At 48.1% G+C, this 15,217-nt stretch overlaps 1 protein-coding gene across 4 annotated transcripts in view; it reads right to left on the bottom strand.

Moving 5' to 3' along the window:
* The window catches only part of DOCK5 (dedicator of cytokinesis 5), a 72,510-nt gene that overhangs the window by 30,820 nt on the left and 26,473 nt on the right, over positions 1-15,217 (bottom strand). For all 4 annotated transcript variants that reach the window (XR_006015498.1, XM_042024776.1, XM_042024775.1 and 1 more), the window contains exons 7-27: positions 14,681-14,816; positions 14,365-14,522; positions 13,636-13,717; positions 13,087-13,216; positions 12,212-12,284; positions 10,658-10,800; positions 9,935-10,060; positions 9,278-9,402; positions 9,088-9,186; positions 8,869-8,941; positions 7,949-8,052; positions 7,481-7,673; positions 6,635-6,732; positions 5,557-5,646; positions 5,092-5,192; positions 4,142-4,276; positions 3,328-3,439; positions 2,979-3,049; positions 1,612-1,718; positions 852-988; positions 59-154 (exon numbers count right to left, since the gene is read on the bottom strand). Coding sequence is in view for 3 of the 4 variants with exons in the window: in XM_042024776.1 (XP_041880710.1) it covers positions 59-154; positions 852-988; positions 1,612-1,718; positions 2,979-3,049; positions 3,328-3,439; positions 4,142-4,276; positions 5,092-5,192; positions 5,557-5,646; positions 6,635-6,732; positions 7,481-7,673; positions 7,949-8,052; positions 8,869-8,941; positions 9,088-9,186; positions 9,278-9,402; positions 9,935-10,060; positions 10,658-10,800; positions 12,212-12,284; positions 13,087-13,216; positions 13,636-13,717; positions 14,365-14,522; positions 14,681-14,816 (2,389 nt within the window). In the remaining variant the exon portion in view is untranslated. The remainder of the gene's footprint in view (positions 1-58; positions 155-851; positions 989-1,611; positions 1,719-2,978; positions 3,050-3,327; positions 3,440-4,141; positions 4,277-5,091; positions 5,193-5,556; positions 5,647-6,634; positions 6,733-7,480; positions 7,674-7,948; positions 8,053-8,868; positions 8,942-9,087; positions 9,187-9,277; positions 9,403-9,934; positions 10,061-10,657; positions 10,801-12,211; positions 12,285-13,086; positions 13,217-13,635; positions 13,718-14,364; positions 14,523-14,680; positions 14,817-15,217) is intronic.

Below are 15,217 nucleotides of genomic sequence, written 5' to 3' on the forward strand. Positions count from 1 at the left end.
GAAGGAATCCCACTGTAAAAGGTGCTGGGGGAGCAGGGCAGGCAGGGGAGGCTCTCACGATGTGCGGGGACTGGCGGCTCATCCCGATCACTGTGCGGTTGATCCGGCGCAGCAGCCGCTCCATCATCAGCTGGATGTGCAGAGCAGTGGCACCCTGGGGACAGCCAGCAAGGGACATTGGAGACCATTCCTCGTGCACAGCCTTCAGGGAGAGCTCCCTGTGTGGGAGGACTGCCCTGGCAGCGCTTAATTGTCATTAGGGGAAGTAGAAAAAGGAGATTTAAACACACGAGAGATCAACTCGAACACTCAGGGATTCCCTTGGTGGAGGATTCCCTTAATGCATCTGTCCCAGCTTCATCAGCTCGTTCTGGGGCTTTGATTTGTTTTCTCTGCACAGTTCAAACCCCTCTGCTCACAGCCACTCAGACCAGTTCCCATGGCCAGAGGGGGAAGTGTGTTTTGGTGGCTGAACAGTGATCATCGTCCCTGTTTCATGAGGGGAGAACGAGCAACCTCCTCCTTTTTATATCATAAAATACTTTCCTAATACTTCTGTAATCCTTCTTTGACTTGCTCCAAATTACTGAACAAGCCACCACAGCAGCTGGGATGACATTTTGGTCCCTAGAAAGGGAAGTGAATGCTTCTAGTAGTGACAACAACAAATTCAACCTTTCCTGGCTCCATTTCAGACGGAGCCACTACAAAGAACTGCACAGCAATGCACCACAATTGCTGTAACTATCACAATTCTGACTCATTAAAGTGTAAGTTGAGGATGTTTCTTTACTGTAACTTCTCAAAAGAAGAAAGGAGCTGAACTGGCACCCCTGAGAGCTCGTGCTCACCACATCTTTGCGGTCCAGGACTTCCAGGACACTGCTCAGGAGCTGGGAGCTGGCCTCGTGGTCGGGCTTGCTGGAGTTGTCATCCAGCTGCCCACTCAGCTGATCGATGAGCAGGGGCAGGAGGGCATCTCTGCACTCTGCAAAGTGACACAGGGACAGAGCAGAGCCTCAGCACGCCCTGGGCATGGGCACCACACAGGAATTTCATCTGGGACACCAGAACTTGGCTAAAGCCACTGGAGTTACAACAAACGGACTGGAGAGAGTCATAAATGATCTGTACTTTGAATCCTGGAATCCCAGAATGGGTTGGGTTGGGTATGGAGGGACCATAAAGATCATCTCATCCCACCCCTGCCAGGGCAGGGATGCCTTCCACTGTCCCAGGCTGCTCCAGCCTGGCCTTGGGCACTTCCAGGGATCCAGGGGCAGCCACAGCTGCTCTGCGAATTCCATCCCAGCCCCTCCCCACCTTCCCAGAGAGGAATCCCATCCCAATATCCCATCCATCCCTGCCCTTTCATTTATAAATTCTTTGTATTCCATCAAACAGCACACTCAGCTTCTCCCTCTTTCTAAATCACCACCCTGGATCAGGATCCCACATATTGGGCATTGCATACATCCTGAACAGCAAAAACCCTTCCAAGGCAAGGAATGTTTCTAGGGATGGGTTTAATGGTGGATGACTGCCAGGCGAACTCGTTTTTAAGGGTGTGCGGCCCCTGGCAGAACCCAGAGCCTTCCAAGTGCCACTCACCAGCCTGCTTGAACAGGTCACTCTCCACGATCTTGGTCAGGCAGTTCAGCTTCTGCCGGACCAGCTGGTTGTCAGGAATGCTCTGGATGAACTTGCTGAAGAGGACACTGGGGTACAGAGCAGAGGGAGCAGAGGGTCAGCATTCCCACCCAGCATCACCCCATCCATCCCACACCGACACTGCCCTGCCTGGGCCAGCCATGGAATCCCAGAATCCCAGAATGGGTTGGGTTGGAAGGGACTTAAATCCCATCCAGTGCCACCCCTGCCAGGGGCAGGGACACCTCCCACTGTCCCAGGGTGCTCCAACCTGGCCTTGGGCACTTCCAGGGATGGGACAGCCACAGCTGCTCCGGGAATTCCATCCAACAGGCAAATTACTACAGAGCCCTGACTTATTTTCAAGAAGCTTAGCACAGGACTTGAAGTAAAACTGAGCAGTGTTCAGGAGCTGCAGGCTTAAACCTCTTGCAATGAAGCTTTTACCCCAGGACACACCAGGTACATCACAAACCCCATAACCAGGCAGTGCTCTGTGGCCTGCAGTGCCAGCACGGGGTAGTCACAGCAGCTGTCACACACAGAGAACACAGGAGCCTGAACAGATCATTTGGAACAGACTCAGCAGCCCACTGGTGAAACCTGGAACATCCACAGCAGTGAAAGCACATCCTCCTTCCAGACACCCCTTTCATCAGGAGAGATGACTCACTCCAACCCGAGATTCCCTTAAATTAAATTCCATGGACATTTGTTGCCTGTCTGCTGCTTCCCAGCAAATCATTTGTGTCAGGACAAGGAGACAGGGCTGGGCAGCTCTAGGCAAAGCTCTGAGCACCAAAACCAGGAATCCACAGGGCTGAGAATTTCCTGGATGAACACAACTTCTGTTTTCCCAGCCAAGGCTCTGCCTTTGCCACACTTCACAGGAGCATTCACCAAGAACTGGTGGAAACTTGCACAAGATTTCAACTTCACTGCCCTCAGATTTTGGTTTTCAGTAAAATCTCAAGGTGCCTGTAAGGATCACAGAATCCTGGAATAATCTGGGTGGGAAGGGACCCTAAAATCATCCAGTGCCACCCCCTGCCGTGGGCAGGGGCATCCCCCACTATCCCAGGTTGCTCCAAGCCCCGTCCAACCTGGCCTGGGACACTTCCAGAATGGGAAATTGGGATGCACAGAATCCTCTGAACTCCACTGACTTCCTTTAAAGCCCTGCAAGCTTTGAGGATGTTTCTCAGGAGTCCATGCACAAGATCTGCACCATCAGATCATAACCAGAGCGGCTGTTTTTAGCCAAGTTTCCAAAAATCTTCCCACCAGATGAGCTGAGTTTAGGGGACCAACAAACTTAATATAGTTACCTGAGCTCAACAGGGTCAAATACCAGTTTGACATCATTTATGATGCTTGGCAAATACTTTAAAGCTGCCCCCTGAAAGAAGAAAAAAACCAAGGACATGAAATACACGTGGGAAATCCAGTTTTTGTCAAGAGTAAATATGGGAACAACTGTAGAGAACTGGTTTAAAATCAAATTTATGCATCCACAGAGCCTTCCAGCCACCCCAGAGCTGCACTGCAGAGTGGGAAAGGTGGAGGAGAAGGGATTCATGGACAATTCTCTCATTCCTTTTTCTGGCCCAGCCCCTTCCCAACTGCACCAGTTGATCTAATTGAAGATTTTTACTTTTCCCTGGAAATTCTGCTCACCTTGATCTTGACAGCCTCCTCCAGGGGCCGGTCCATGAGGACGTTGAAGGAGAGGAAGAGCTGGCGAATTGCATCATTGAATTCATTCCCATCCTCGCTTTTCCCATAAACACTGCAAAGAACAGGGCCAGTTACACACAGAAATCCAGCAGCTGAAACAGGATTTCATCCTGTGGAACAACGTCTTAATGCCATCTCCTTCCTCAAAGACATGGGAGTAAAAATGGAATTGGGGATTTTGCAGTCATTTCCTGCTGGAATCTGTCATAGGGGAAAAACTGCACTTTTTAAGCTGCCACTGCAGCAAATCCTGCTTGGGTTCCAAGCATTAAACAGGAAAAAAAATCCAGAAGGGACATGAATAAAGGGTTTCAAACCCTCACTGTGAATCTCTGAAAAGATGATGTGAAGCTGCAATTAAACCACCGTCATTGATTTTACCCCAGCTGGAGAATGGACCATCCCCACCTCACCTAACAATTTAAGTATTTGTGTATTTGTTTCTTAAAGTTTCTGAAAATGAGGAGGAAATTCCACATTTTACTTCATAAAAATAAAAATTGGGTTCCTTTTCAGCTCTACCATGTGCTGCTCCTTGCATGCTAAGGGGGACTGAAAGGTTTTTCTCCTTCCAATCTGATATTTTAATTTTTGCTCAGTTTATTTGTTCCAGCTGCAGAAAAAGGGCAGAAAGATCCTCTTAATAAGTCAGCCATAAAGGATTTGGTGAAGAGTATCCCCTTTAGTGGTGTTTACTGCAAGAAACTCCAGTGGGTTTCCCAGAGGAGGCACAGGGATGAAGGGCTGGACCCACCTCAGGTACAGCACCCGTGACTGCACAATGAACCTGAACAGGTATTTCAGGGCTTTCAGGGCTGCAAAGAGCAGCTCTGTCTTGCTGGAGTCTTCAGCATTCCCCACGTAGCAGTTCAGGACTTTGGTGAGTTTCCTTTGGAAATAGAACAAAAAATGGGAACCAATCCAGGCAGGGCTCAGTTCCTGTGCAAGCCCAGCTTCCTTAGCCCAGAGAGGAACTGCAGCCCCATGAACACCACAGGGGCTCCTCCTCGCAGCCCATTTCCTCCTGAAATCTTGGGCTGAAGTCTACAAATTCCACCCTCTTGATCTGCTTTTCTTTTTCCCTAAAAGGAGCTGTCCAGGAAGCTGGAAAACCCATCCCCAGGGGGAGCGCCTGATGCCCTCTCCCCGTGTGAGCATTCCCATGTGTGGGGCAGAGGGGGGAAAGGAAATCCATGGAAGCAGAGATCGTGTGGCAGGGCAGGGAAGAAACATTCCAGGAGATGGGGACTTCAAATTGTGTTTCCTTCAGGGTGACACCCAGGAATTCATGGGGATCAGTAAAAATTAAGAGGAGATTTTCAGAGAGGAAAAGCAGTTTGGTTTCTGGCTTTGCCCTCCCTCTTGGCCTCAGTTTTAACTTTTCACTTCTGTTACCACAAGGGTGATGACCTTTGGCTGAGGGGTGCTTGATCAAGGGGCTGGAAAGCCAAGAACCATGACAGAAGTGTCTGTTTTGACAGGAAAAATTCTCACAACAGAACTTTTCACAGGGCAAAAAGAGCAACAAGAAGGACTTTTTCTCTCCTGAAAGCAGAGAAGGGATGGAAGTCTGCTCTCTGCTGCCTTTATCACATTAACATCATCAAAAATTACCTAATCAAGTACATCACCAAGAGCTGATGTCATCCCCAAAGCCCTCAGTGACACTGCTGGGAGACACCAAGGTCTGGGACCAATACTCACACATAGGCCAGGGTTGCACTGAAGTGTTTGTAGATGTAAGTCTCAAGCACAGCATTGAAATGCTGGAACTTGATGTCTCCAATCAAAGAAATAATAAATACCTGCCAAAAGTCCAGAAGGAAACAGATGCACAGAGCTGCACAGTCTAACTCAAACAGAACAACCTCTAATTCCATTTGTTTTGCTGGGTTATAGTTTTTCTTTGTTTTACCAGCTGCATTAATGCTACAGAGAGTTATTCATGTTCTAACAGTCACTAAATGCTCTGTGTGTGCAATTCATTGCTGTTTTCACTGTGGTTACTAAAAAACCTGAGTGCATTTCAGTCCTAAAAAAGCCTTAAGAAGTGTTTAAATATAACTTATCTCTAGAGCAAAATACCAACTGCTCATCTAAAGGAATCACCAGGAACAGACTGGAAATGTGGCTGAAAACAAATTCTGAACCCACAGAAGATTCACTCACCAGGGCATCGAACACCAGGAAATCATAGGTTTCATTTTCTGACATTTCCATCATGATGTTGAAAAGTGCATCGAGGGTGTCTGGCAAAAACTAGAGGGGAAAAGGAGCAGTAAAAGGGTGGGGAAAGGCAGCTGCTTCTGGCATCCTGCACAAGAGCAGGAGTTGGATCATTTCTCCCCTTCCAGCCCAGCTGGACTGTAAAACCTGTCCATGAGAAAACATCTACAAAGGGATCTGAGCCCTGTGCTCATGCCATGATTGGCAGGATCACCTCTATAGCAAGGCAGATCTTTTCTGATCAGCCCTGAATGGCCCCACTTTGCTGCTCTATCGCCTTTTCATCCCCCAGGATAAAAATCCTGAACTCTCCCAGCCAGCCCCAACCCTGTCCCGAGGCAGGACCCTGCACACAGCCTGTCTGCAGGGACACTGCATTAACTGCAGTGGTTCAGCTGCTCCATAAAACCAGGACCTTGCATAATCCCAGCACATTCACTCTTGGAACCCCTCTCTGCAGGTAAAGACCTCCTCCTGACTCCTCCGCCAGACCATTTTCTGTGGGAATTCCACCCATTTCAGGTCCATTCCCTGCAGTGTTCTATGAGATCTTTGGGCTGTCTCTGTTCCCAGATTCACAGCAAGTCCCTCCTCAATCACAAAGGAGTTGAAAATTAAGTTAGGCTTTGGATGTATCTGTCATTCCATAAGGATAAAGGGGAAAATAAAGTCACCGCCCTCTCCCTGATCCCCGGAATATTTAACTTCTGTAATTCTGGTGAATTCCACTAAAAAGAGGTGGAGCACAGGTTCCCAGAGGAGCTGTGGCTGCCCCATCCCTGGAAGGGTCCAAGGCCAGGTTGGAGGACCCTGGAATAATGGAAGGTGTCCCTGCCCACGGCAGGGGGTGGAAAAAGCTGATTTTAAGGTCCCTTCCAAGCCAAACCATTCCATGCTTTGATGATTCTCCCACTGCAGCACCCAGAACTGCCCTCCCAGCCTACCCAGACATCTTCTGGGTCCAACAAAGGCTGACACACAGGAGTCTGTGCACCAAGGAGGCTCAAATCCCTATGAATACCTTCACAATTTCTCCTCCTTCCACCTCCATGAGCTTCCTGAGGTTGTGGGCGATGTTGTGGGAGTTGGAGCGCCAGTTCAGCAATCCCAGCAGGTCAACTGGCAAGGACACAAAGCAGCAGTCAGCAATCACAGCTGCCAGCTGACTGAACGGCTGCACAGCAGCCCAGAGCAAGGCTGGGGGTTATTTTTAGAGTCAGTGCACAAGGAAAAGTCACCCTGAGGTACAGAATGTTACCTTGAGGTGCTTCTTTTGTCTTGGCAAGAGAGAGAAGCTCTGCTATAAATGGAAACCTGGCTGCCATCTGATAACACATTTTTTATGGACTCAAGAGCAGGTATCTCCAGCCAGGAATTTTATTAGAGTGTATGGCTTATCCCAAGAGCCTTCCAGAGCTACTGGAAATCTCCCATCATTTACCAGCACATGCTGGGCTCATTCACAGATCACTCTTTATTTTGACCCCTTTGGCAGCAAGGCAGAGTTAATTCACATCATCACCTGGGGAGCTCAGTCCCAACTGCTGCTCTCTGAACAGGCAGAGGAAAGAAGGGAATTAACCTTCAATACTTAAAATTCTGACAAAACACTATCACTGACAGGCGACATTTCCACACGTGCCAGCAAACTTGTGGGGTTTAACAGCGGCAGTCTGGATCCAATAATTGTGTGAAATGGTTTCCAGAGGCTGCACAAACATCCTGGGAGCTTGCTCTGGCAGCCTGATGGGACAGGGCTGCCACTGACACACGAGCAGCAAAATTGAAGCTGAAGCTCTCTGCCCACACACAAAAACCTGCCCTAAGAAAATGCCCTGTGCATTTCAACTCCCAGCACAAGGCCTACCGTTCTGGGTGAGTTTGGTGGAGCAGATGACCGTGGCAATCTGGAAGCTGTCCTTTGTGCTGTCCTTGGTGGGGGTGAAGTTGGCCAGAGGGTGCAGGTTTTTCCCTGAAGGAGCCTCCTTCTCCTCCATCTCCGTTTTGGTGCAAGGAAGGGTTAAGTAACTCTTGGCATCTTCCATTTTCTTGTTGTCACCCTGTTGGTTGGACACAGCAGAGAGAAGGGTCACGTCCCAGTGAAAAGCAGAATGGGGTTTAAGCACTTTTTAATCTCTATCAGTGATTGGATTTCTGATATCAGGGAATAAAGTGCCCATACCGCAGATGAACTGAGCTCTTTCCAAAGCTGCGGAGTTTAGGAGGATTTCCCACCCCCCACACACCTTTTGTAGTTTTCTACTGCTTGGAAAATCAGCCAGGAGAGAGCTGTGATGAGTTAAACACGAGACAAGGCTGGAAATGCCCAGGTTACCTTGTACACAATCAAATTGTGTTTGCCATCCTGCAGTGTCGTTCCATCTGCGTTCATCAGCTTCACAAAGCCCACGCCAAAAGCCCTCTCAGACCTGTCCCTGGCTGCCAACAGGAGAAATCTTCATTAGGAATTGTCTTATTCACACCCTACAATCCAAAATGCAGCCCCTCCAACCACATCAGCAGTTTTATTGAACAGCTAACTGCAGCTACACAAGCACATCCTCCCTGGAGCATCTCACACACAGTTTCAGAGGTTTTTGTGCTGATAGATGAACAGATTAATGGTTGGACGCCTTCATCTTCCAGGTCTTTTCTAACCTTAACAATTCAGTGATGCTCTGATATAGAATTCTATGGATATTTTGGTTGGGATTTAGGTTTGTGAGCTGTGGATGTGGAAGGACATCACTGCCTCCATAACCAGGTGCCTTTGAGAGCCTTTCAATGGCTGAGTCTCACATTATTGATCCAGTTTCAGGGCTCTGAAGTGATCTGATGGAATTTCTGGGTCTAACTCTCTCATCAGCCTTTCATTAACCTAATTACAAATCCTCCTATAGGAAGATCATTAGGAGCCCACCAGGCCTTGCAGTGAATTTTGTGAAATAAATTGAAAGCAACACCCTACACTGAGAAGCCAAAGCAGTAACAAACATTGGTAACTGTCTTTTGGGGGGCTAAAATATTGCTCCTTATCAAATTTCAGTTTCAGAAGAAGACCAGCACCAAACCTCAGCTACAAACAATTTGAATGCCTTTTTTTTTTTTACTTCCCGCAAAACCAGGAATAAGTAAACTCAGCAAAAAAAAAAAAAAAAAAAAATCCACAACACTGGGAACAGCAATGCAAGTTCTACACTCAGTGGGAGTGGGAAGAGCACAGCCACCCTGCAGGTGTCCCTCCCTGGTACTCACACTCCTGGGACGAGCGGTGACGGAACGTGAACCTCAGGTGGCAACGACTGACTTCCTCTATGGCAATGGCCACCTGCAGGGGAGAGCACGATGAAAACACAGCATTTTCCCTGTCCCCAGCCACTGCCCAGCACGTTCTGGTGCTGAGGCAGCTGCTGCTTCTAAAGGAGTCCTGGTTTCTACACGAAGGCAGGAGCACAGTGAATGACAGAGCCGTACCTTGACGGTCTCGTACCAGCAGGGCTGCTTGACTTGGTAATACACCACAGACTTGTACTCAGAGACTCCCTCGTAGCCAGCACCAGGGTGGATGGCTTTCTTTGGGCAAAACCACAAGGGGATGGGGGAGAAAGGTAAATATGGAGCATGTTGATGGTAAATCTTCAGAGGGCGTCAGAGGTTGTCCTACCTCCTGCAGGTTCCCGTCCTCGTCGTGCACAGACATGGTGACCTCGACGTTCTTGGGGGTTTTCTTCTTGCCTTTGTCAAACTCCCCCTGGATCAGGGTGACGTAGATGTCATTCCGAACATCACCTGCAATTCCCAGTGTTCAACGAGCTGGTTTCTCATTCCCAGTTCAACAGGTTAACATTAACATCCTTGGCTGCCACGTTTATCCTCATTTTCTTCTTAACTTTTTGCTAATTAACGACACCCGACATAAAATTATTTCATCCCCATCTCAAATTACACAAAATCTTTTAAAAAGAACCATTTTCCTTTTTATAAGCCTCTGTCCTTATGTATTTTTTTCACTTAATGAGCCCTGTAGGGTTAAATCCACTCTGAACGGGTGGGTCAAAGCCATATGCAACAAAAATCTCTTTGACTAAAGAGAATTTTCTCCCAAAAACTCCATAAACCATCACTTTACCATAAGAAAGGAAACTCATGTTTTCACTTCTTGTTACAAAAAAATTTAAAAAAATCTGGAAATTTGAAGAAAAAGAAGAAGTTTTCAGATAAAAATTAATCTTCTTTTTTTAATAAATCTTTTTGTGACAGAAATTCTAGAATTTCAGGTGGCTCTTTCACTCCCTGGAATGCGGAGGCACACGGCACCTACCAGGAAGGATGATCTCAGGGAACCCCATTTTTCGAGCCACTGCAGTGGATCTGTCTACGAGGTGGGAAAAATCCTTCTGAACCTGAGCCAGATCCCCAGGGAGCAGCTTCAGAGAGACCCAGAGACCTAAGAAAAGGGAGATAACACTTGTTTACTGCAAAAAATGTTACAAGCCCATGAAATTTAAGCCTGGGCTTCCAGAAAACTGTGCTTTCATGAGAACTCCACGTCCCCAGCTGGTTCTCTCTTGCCCAGTTCTCCACCTCCCTAATGCTGAGTAAGACTTTACTGGGCAAGAAGATTCTCTGAAGTAATCCCCAAACTTTCAGAGATTAATATTGTGTGTCTTTGACCCAAGGAAGACCAGAAAAATCTGGAATAATGTGATTTAACCCCAAAACCATTTGGGATACACAAATATCCAATTTTACCAATATTTCAAGCCCATAAAACGGTTTTATTTTAAAGGTGTTAAAATATATTGACCTTACACACATTACCAGCAAGCAAGAGAGGAGCTGGAGGAGCTGTTCCCATGCAAGTTTTATCTGGTTTTATCTGGACTTGAGCTCCACGTGGTGGGGTGACAAAGGGACAGCCATGGCACAGAGCACACACTGGGCTCGGGGAAGGGACTGAACTCCACTAAACCTTGATCCCTGGACTTTCACCATGCATTTATTCCCCTGGAGAGCAGGGAACCCTCCCCAGCCCGGGTCACACCTTGGCCTTTGTGGTTGACCTCCTTGGCAGCGATGACTTTGTTGAAGACAGAGGTGAGGGGCTCGTTCTCGCCGATGACGTGGGAGGTGATCAGGGGGGACATGATGAGCTGGCGCTGCCTGATGTAGGTCTCCATGGCAATCCTGGGCAGGAGGGCCACAAAAACGGGATCAGGAAGCAGGACAGACTGACACCAAGCACATACGAGGAGAGGGTTGGCCAACAGCCGGCTGTTTTCCAAACAAATGTGAGGGTTTTTAAAGGATTCCGTGGGGATTTTCATTCCTTCACCTGCGCAAAATCCACTTAACCTTCAAACTAGGAAATGCATCACAGTTTATCCCTCAAGCCTAAGGTCAGTAACACTGACCTGAGGGTTTAAGCCCTGACTTCAGGTTTGCCTCAGAGCTGTTCCTATGCAGATTAACCATTGGTAAATTAATATAAATAAATATAAATTAATGCCTGCTGTGAGATCACCTAAGTGATGAACCCATCCCTAGTCACAAACAAGACTATTGAGGTTTGGATCTTGACCCTGACTGCATCCACAGCATCAACAATGGGGGACAAACGAGGTCTCCACAGGCTGCCCATCCTGGTGTCCAGCTGGGGGTCTGAACTCAGCCTCATTAGAGCAGAAGAAAAACGAGAAAAAACCCCAAACCAACAAAACAAAAACCGAATCCAACAAACAAGCAAAAAAAAAAAAAAAAAAACCCAACAAAAAACCCAAACCAAAACAATTAAACCAACCAAAAGACCCTAAACAAATAAAAAATAACCAAACAAACACACAGAAAAAAAGTAGCAGACTAACATAATTCTTCAAGGGAAAAGCCATCCTTGCAGGCCCTGAAAGGGCAGAGGAAGAACCCCAAATCTCTCCTGAAAATACCTTGTAATAACAAATGGCTGCAGCCAATGCTTTGCTATATTTAGGGCTGTAACAACAAGGCTGAGTCTACCCAAATAAGCTCCATTTTCACTACTCCAACGTGCCAAAGAACGTGAGCAGTCAGAGCAGGCAGAACAAACACACGAGTCTAACTCTCAGTGCAGAAATGCAGAACTCATTGGGGCTGGAATTTCTTCCCCAAGAAGAGGGAGAAATCCCTTCCCTACTGACTGACCCTGAGAAGGAACTGTGGGAAGGGGAGGGGCAGCGCAGGGGTCCCACACAGCAGTGACAAAGAGCTGGGTCCCTCTCAGTCTTTCTGAAAATCCTGCCCTTCAACACGCCAATAATTTTGAAAGTCTCATCCCCCAGGCCCCACAGCATTATTTTGCTCTGTGCTCCTCTTCCTCACCCCACAGAGATTCCAGCTGCCCTGCCAAAGTCCCCAAGCAATTGAGTCTGTCACAGAGACCGAGGGGAACAAAAGCTCCTGAGGGGTGCCAGAAACCTCCCCCTGCAAAGGGCTGACTCCTGCTATCAGCTGATCTGTTTGTAGAGCCCCTGGGGCTCTGCCAGGCTCCCACACAAAGCTGCCCTTCCCCAAAGGACAACTGCTTTAGCCAGAGGTGGGGAGAGCTCTGGAGCCCAGTACTCACTGCTGGAAGGGGATAAAATGCTGCTTTTCCTCGTCGTCCACCTTGCCATGGATGATGTCAGTGATGTCCATCACTGCAACGACACCAGAGCATCGCTCAGAGCTGCCAGGAACCCACAGAAAGCTTTCCCCTCTCAGAATGGAAACAACAAGGGTTTATCTTGGGCCAGTGTCACTCAAAACAAGGGCTCTGAGCGACATGGGATAGTGGAAGGAGTTCCTGCCATGGCAGGGGTGGAACGGGATGGGATTTAAGGTTCTTTCCAACCCCCCAAAAAATCTGGGGTTCTGTGACAGCAATAGAGGGCATCACTCTCATTTTAACTTTTTGTTGATGTGCAGGTCAGCCCTCAGCAGTGAGTGTGAATAACCTGAATACACTCTGGTAAAACACACCCTCTGAGAAAAACCAGGTGGGACTGGGGCATTTCAAGGCAAAGAAACTCCACTTATATTCAAATGCTGCTTCTTTGCAAATTGATTTCCACCCTTGATTTCGAGCAAGTCCCTTCACAAGGAATCCCAGGAATAAAATAAGAATTGGGAGTCTGGGTCCTTTAGAACCCGCAGCTTTATCCCATGAGGAGCAAATCCCCCTCTGATAAGGCCCTGATAAGTCTGCTGCAGCCGTGGCAGCCTGTTGTCTCTGTAGGAGGAGACAAAAGTGAGCAGTGACAGTGTTTGATCTCCGGCTACAACCTTCATTCAAGGTCCTGCAGGGGACAATTTCTCCACTCTGGAGCAGAGATGCTGCCCCTGGTAGCTCCCAGCTGTGCTGGCATTTACAGCACACAGTTCCCAGCTCCCAGCCCACTGTCCCAGTCCCTCCCTGGGTTTACTGGGCCATGCTGGTGTCCCCCAGGCCTGAGGCCCCACCTGCCACGCCGAAGGGCCTGCGGAGCCCGCAGGTGTGCTTCTTGCCGTCCTTCAGCTCCATGTGCCCCACCCGCACGATCTGGCACACCAGGCTGATCCTGGGCCTGATCAGGTCAGAACTGCTCAAGTCCTAAAAAAGATTTCAAATCAAGTTCCATCAGTGTTCTTTCTGAGTGGAAAGGAAGACACAGGGAGAGAGAGGTTTTGTTGGGTTATACACAGGTAACAATTGTGGCCTTCTGGATCTGGAGGGAGACCGTGAGGGGGATGGAGAGACCTTCATAGTGCCAGGACACAGGGAATGGTTTCCCACTGCCACAGGGCAGGGATACACAGATATTGGGAAGGAATCCTTCTCTGTGAGGGTGGGGAGGGGCTGGGATGGAATTCCCAGAGGAGCTGTGGCTGTTCCTGGATCCCTGGAAGTGTCCAAGGCCAGGCTGGAGCACCCTGGGACAGTGGGAGGTGTCCCTGCCCAGGGGAGGGGTGCCACTGGATGGGATTTAGGTCCCTCCCAATCCAACCCATCCTGGGATTCTCTGGACTTACAGTAAACACTGCTTGGAGGTTATTCAGTTTCTCAATTTCTTTAGGCATCCCATTGCTGCCCCAACGAACCAGGTAATTTTCACTGCAACGAAAGGGAGAAAAAAGAAATTTAAATTGATCAACACCTGACACTCCCCATTTCCTGGCAAAAGCCCCAAAGTATTTTGATCTTTTAGGAATATTTGACAAATCCTTTATCCCAAAATGCCTTGGAAGTGACTCATTTACTGGAGGCAGGATGGGGTGAGCCCTGGTAGCTGCTTGCCTGGACAATTCCAGCTCCTGATAACTGCAGCGATGGACACACAAGTGTTCCTGACACGGAACTGCCTCCCTGATAAAGCTCCTCATATCTTCCCCAGCTCTTTAGATGTGAGCTGGCACTGACTGGACAGCACACACCATGTAAATCCATGATTTATTGGGAAACGGTTAATCAGATGCTTCATCAAGGCTTGTGACCCCAGCAGGGATAATTAAGAATATAAAGCCTATCTGGGATTTTGGCTGGTGTATCACAGAAATGCTCAGCTTTAAGAAGTAGGGCCTGGACTTCCTATCTCTCTGAAACTAATTCCAGAGTAATTGGAACTAATTTTCCCCCAACTGAGGCAGCAACTAACAGAACTCAGAAACATCTGCCGGATCCCCCTTTCTAACCCCTGTTGACTTCTTCAGAATGATCACCTTGACTAAATTCCTTAAGAATCTACAAAATAAAGCCCCTACCTGATGAATTTGGAGAGATCAGGGTCGTAGAGGCTCATCAGCAGCTCTGCATCTTCCCCAATGTTGCAGACAAAGTTCTTGAAGTTCACATAGAGGCTGTACGTGTGTGTGGAGTTGAATACTGGCTGCCCCCGGAGGTCCAAACTCTGCTGCAGGGACTGCAAAGATTTTCATATTTCCATTAAATTTTGTATTTCCACGATGAACAAACACAGGAGAATTTGGTTCTGCTGCCAAAGGAGCACAACATCAAGAGGAATATAAAATACAGTGGGCACAGTGACTGAAGAGGGCAAATCAGGGACACCAGAGGTACCTTCTCCTCCTGGATCCTCTCATCAATCCTCTTGGATGCAGTTTCGTGGGCCTTGAAGAGGGAGATGGTGCTGGTTTCATCTGGGTCCAGGATGTTCCCGTTGTCATCTCGGACAACCAGGTCCAGGCCCAGGATCCTGGACAGCCCCAGGAGACAAAAAAAATGCCAGAATGTGTAAGAAGCAAAGATCAAATCACTGCCCAGGGCTGCCAGTGCTCAGCAACCCCACTCCTTGTAATAACCTCACTCACTGCTGGTTTTCCTGGCTCAAAATACATCTCTCCCCCATTTTCCCAATAAAGGGAGAAGGAATTAGTTGGGTAACTCCATCCTAAAGTGACATCTCCCTTATTCCTGCTTAAATGGCTTTGTTTCAAAGGTGAATGAGTATTTACCAAGCTCATGGCCTGCATCTGATTGTTATTCTTGGACCTACACCAAGGCTGACAGCAGATAAATGAGTCCTGGAGACTGCAAACCACCGAGGATTCCTATGGAATCCTGCCCCTCAGCTGCTGATAAAGCAGAGTATTTCCT

This window comes from Corvus kubaryi, unplaced genomic scaffold (genome assembly GCF_017639235.1).
Source record: "Corvus kubaryi isolate FWS band 111438036 unplaced genomic scaffold, C.kubaryi_AGA036_p1.0 37265, whole genome shotgun sequence".
Classification (NCBI taxonomy): Eukaryota; Metazoa; Chordata; class Aves; order Passeriformes; family Corvidae; genus Corvus; species Corvus kubaryi.